Here is a 4,054-nt window from a genome sequence, read left to right as displayed (position 1 = left end):
GCTGGTATGAAACGTACCGCTGACGTTTCGCCTCCTGTCAGGAAGCTTTCTCAAAGCTAACTGAAGTTAATCAGTTTTGACCACCAGATGGTGTGGTGGTCAGTAGCTTAGTCCACACGTGACTAAGCCTGTATCCCCCCTCGTCCCGGTTGATATTTGGGGTCTTGCGGATCCAGATGGCCTCCTTGATCCAACGCCTGATTTTGTTAGGCTCGCGATCAATGATCTGCGAATTCTCCCAATCGATGGTGTGGTTGTCCTTCGCTACATGATCCGTGATCGCGGAAATTCGCGGATTCCCAACGAAAACAGTCGGCTAACGAAATTACCAAATCCGCGATCACTGATCATGTAGCGAAGGACAACCACACCATCGATTGGGAGAATTCGCAGATCATTGATCGCGAGCCTAACAAAATCAGGCGTTGGATCAAGGAGGCCATCTGGATCCGCAAGACCCCAAATATCAACCGGGACGAGGGGGGATACAGGCTTAGTCACGTGTGGACCAAGCTATTGACCACCACACCATCTGGTGGTCAAAACTGATTAACATCAGTTAGCTTTGAGAAAGCTTCCTGACAGGAGGCGAAACGTCAGCGGTACGTTTCATACCAGCACGGTTGAGTAACAATTAACTTGGTTATTTATATTAATATATCACATGATATCAATGTGATATAATATAATATAATATAATATAATGTAGCGTTGGCGTCGACGTGTAAAATTTTGTAATGTGGAAATAGTATAGACCTAGCAACAATCAGCTACCTAGCAGAACTAGATGACGTCACCTAGCACAAACTGCGTGGTTAGGCGGGCCGGTCAATTACACTCGATGTTTAATGCCGTGTAACAGTAACAATAACGGCTGAATCTGGTGGAGAATACGACACAAACTATTCACCACGCAGCTAACCTGCCACTAGTTGAATAACTGTTCTATAACTATATCTCTTTAATGAAACACGAAACACGGTCTCGGTTTGGCAGTAGAACTGAAAAAGAGCCGTTTTCCAGCTTCCTTGGATTATCTCCCGACGCTGAAAGCGTCGCTACGGTCTTGTATGCGCCAGCCACGCAGAGGCTAGCTCCACCCCAGATACGATTATAAATGTGTACAATTATAATTATTGTTATAATTATATTATATTACAATTATAATCATGTATCCCAATAATAATTTAACCCCACTCTGCTTGGTACACGCACGCGGTGCGCATTCGGCGCGCGGAATGCGCACCGTGTGCGGGCTGGCGCGCGCCGAATGCGCACCGTGTGCGGGGGTCTTTACAGTCTTGTATCTAGCCATAGCCGAGTGGCCCTTCGCTCCCGTTATAGGACTATACGAACAGCAATATGATGGAAAACGGCAGTGAATCTTTGCAAAACAGCAGGTGCTGACTCCTGCCCGCTCACTTTAGTGTGCCCGCTATTTAAATCCGACATGGCGACGTAGAAGTGTTTTTGATTCGTTTGCGTTTGATAAACGGCTTTATCGAGCAAAATTACGGCGAGTTGAGTTTTATTTTAGCGTCATCGGCTAAAGTCAGGACGATTATGTCGTTAGCTACCGGATTTTTTCTATTGGATCACGGACTCTAAATAAGCAGACCATGCCGCAGGGACTCACTGTCGTTTCCCCCTCATTGTTGTTCATATATCTCTGTAGCGGCAGCCGATGAGTGTTCGTTTTGCAGAACAATGGTGGGAAAGCCGGATCCGAGTGGCAAGTGTTAGACGGAGGAGCGAATCTAATAAGCTCCGGCTTCAACGTAGTGTGGGCCGTCAACCGAACTCTTCAAGTCTTTTATCGACGTGGTATATTTTCACCTCTAATGATACACGATGTATATTCTGAGTTGAAGGTTATAACGCTTGTGTATTTTTTGGGTCAGTTAATTCTGTACAAATTCTTCGGTTTTTGAAGACGAAACGTGGTTTTCTCGTGGCACGGTTCTTCTGCGTCATGCAGGCATGCATAATGGCTCATAACATATATATGCGGATCATTGCAGGCATATCTGATGCGAACCCGATAGGAATTGTCTGGGAAAACGTAGGCGGTTACTTCATTTGGATCAGTGTCAATTCCGTCAACAACGAGGTGTGGAGCTTAACCGATCGTCAAGAAGTTGTCCGCCGTCTGGGTATATCCGCGACCGATTACGTCGGTGTGGGCTGGTCAGGCGTACTACAAGAGGCGATCAAGGTGGTGTCCGTTGGTCAGGCAGGAGTCTGGACAGTAAACAGTGCGAACGTTGTCTTCTACAGAATCGGCACCGGAAACGGAATCGGAGGTGAAGGTACGTGATTAAGTTCGAGTTTATGCACGCTACAAACAGAAAGTGACTTCATGGTAATTAGTTGGTTTTAATTCGTGTTAATTAATGATGAGTTATTTATAAGTGTAGATTGGGCGATATATTGTATTGGTATGTAAATGTCGGACGTTACGTGTGTAGCGCGTAGTGTGTAATGTGATCTGTGTGTCGTGTGTGTAGATCTCGTGTCAAACACGAAAAAGAAAAAAAGGCAAGTATACCGCGATATGAGCAGTGTCAATGGTTGCCGACGCGGTGGCACCGGCGGATGGTATCTGTTACTGCTTTCTCCGCTCGTGCGCGGCGGGTTGTGAAACCCCCCGATGAGTCATCGATTCTTACGCGCAGGGCATTCGTTCTTATAACAGATATTCATATTTAGTTGACTGGCTAATGAGTGTTCGATGGGTGTATTGTTTGATGAGTATATTTCCGCACAGGTACTGGCTGGGAACTGGTGGATGGCTCACTGAAGCAGGTTTCCTCTGGTGATGGTGTCGTGTGGGGCGTGGATGAAAACAACAATATCTTCAAACGCACCGGTATTTGCACCTAGTGATTTACGTTCTCCCATAATTCTTGTAGTAGTTCTTACTAAGTCCTCTATAATTCTTTCGAACAATATTCCGATTTCAAATAGATTTGTAATACAACGATAAATTCAGTAACTAGTATATCATTTTCCAGCTCGTTTATAAATTAACTATTCTGTCACCATGCACCAGGTATAAATGATACAAATCCGACTGGAATCGAGTGGGAGCCTATTTCCGATACACTCAGCCAAGTGAGCGTGAGTTCAGCGTCGAACTTCGTGTGGGGACTGGACGGTGGCAGTGTATATCAACGCATGTTCTAACAACGCATGTACAAATACCTTCAAATTTTATTGTTCGTAGTCGTTGCCCTTCAAATATTCTTGGTACGTGCTTAATTTTAGCACGTATGAATACATTTAAAATAGAATAACAACGGTAGTTATAGCTGTATATATATAATGCTGGCTATTGGTCAGAGAGCTAGGCTGGTCTGCAGCTTAAAAACAACTTAAAAAAATAATGTATCTATATGTACGAAACAGAGTCGATATTAGTGACACGATATAAAAATCATGGAACCTTCTTCAACGTCAGTTCTTGGCGAGGCTATACATTTCACATCGAAGTTCTAAACGTGGTATAATACTTTTAACATATTTTATTAGACGTGTGCATATTAGTAGCGCGTCGTCTTGGCAGGTGTGAATAGATAGATCTATGATTGATCTATTATTATTCACTCCTGTTATTAGTAGGCCTATATAGCGCATGTTCTCCGTCGATGTTACCTGTCATATAGATATTGAAAAGTCATATCAGTGCTTTGTGCAGAGTAAATGATGTCGGGTATGTAGCATTAATGAACTTAACCTCACGCTGGTTCATTGGGATCATCGCGAACCAGCCGTTACATATAATGTATGCACAATAAAAACCCGTGGCCTGAGAACTTGCTGTAAAGATTTATTTATACATGTATACAGGACTATATAATATATCTGCTTATAGTAGATCGTACGTCTAGTTTTGATATATATATATACTAATAACTTCATTTTTTCATATATCTTCTTTATTGCCTATCCAATTTAATTTAATAAGCGCATATGTATTGCCACGACAACAACAGACTTTTATTAAACTCTTTTATTGTTCCGTGATGATGCAATCATAGACATTGTTGATAAT

General features: G+C 43.0%; 1 protein-coding gene across 1 annotated transcript; it reads left to right on the top strand.

Moving 5' to 3' along the window:
• The first annotated feature begins 753 nt into the window (after positions 1-753).
• On the top strand, positions 754-3,815 carry LOC106811102 (tectonin beta-propeller repeat-containing protein 1-like). Its single transcript, XM_014814635.1, has 5 exons — positions 754-814; positions 1,704-1,824; positions 2,022-2,309; positions 2,768-2,869; positions 3,053-3,815. Exons 1-5 carry the CDS (start codon positions 788-790, stop codon positions 3,184-3,186), a joined length of 672 nt encoding a protein of 223 aa, XP_014670121.1. The 5' UTR covers positions 754-787; the 3' UTR covers positions 3,187-3,815.
• Positions 3,816-4,054: the final 239 nt, after the last annotated feature.

The sequence above is a fragment of the Priapulus caudatus genome, unplaced genomic scaffold, assembly GCF_000485595.1.
Source record: "Priapulus caudatus unplaced genomic scaffold, Priapulus_caudatus-5.0.1 Scaffold504, whole genome shotgun sequence".
Classification (NCBI taxonomy): Eukaryota; Metazoa; Priapulida; class Priapulimorpha; order Priapulimorphida; family Priapulidae; genus Priapulus; species Priapulus caudatus.
The sequence above is the reverse complement of the archived record's forward strand: the minus strand, read 5'-3'. Positions and strand labels throughout refer to the sequence as shown.

Bases quoted from the DNA above. Each gene is read 5' to 3' on its own strand.
- LOC106811102 (XM_014814635.1), top strand. From the start codon at position 788: ATGACGTCACCTAGCACAAACTGCGTG. The intron at 1,825-2,021 runs GTATATTTTCAC...GGATCATTGCAG, and splicing joins TCAAGTCTTTTATCGACGTG to GCATATCTGATGCGAACCCG. The intron at 2,870-3,052 runs GTATTTGCACCT...ACCATGCACCAG, and splicing joins CAATATCTTCAAACGCACCG to GTATAAATGATACAAATCCG.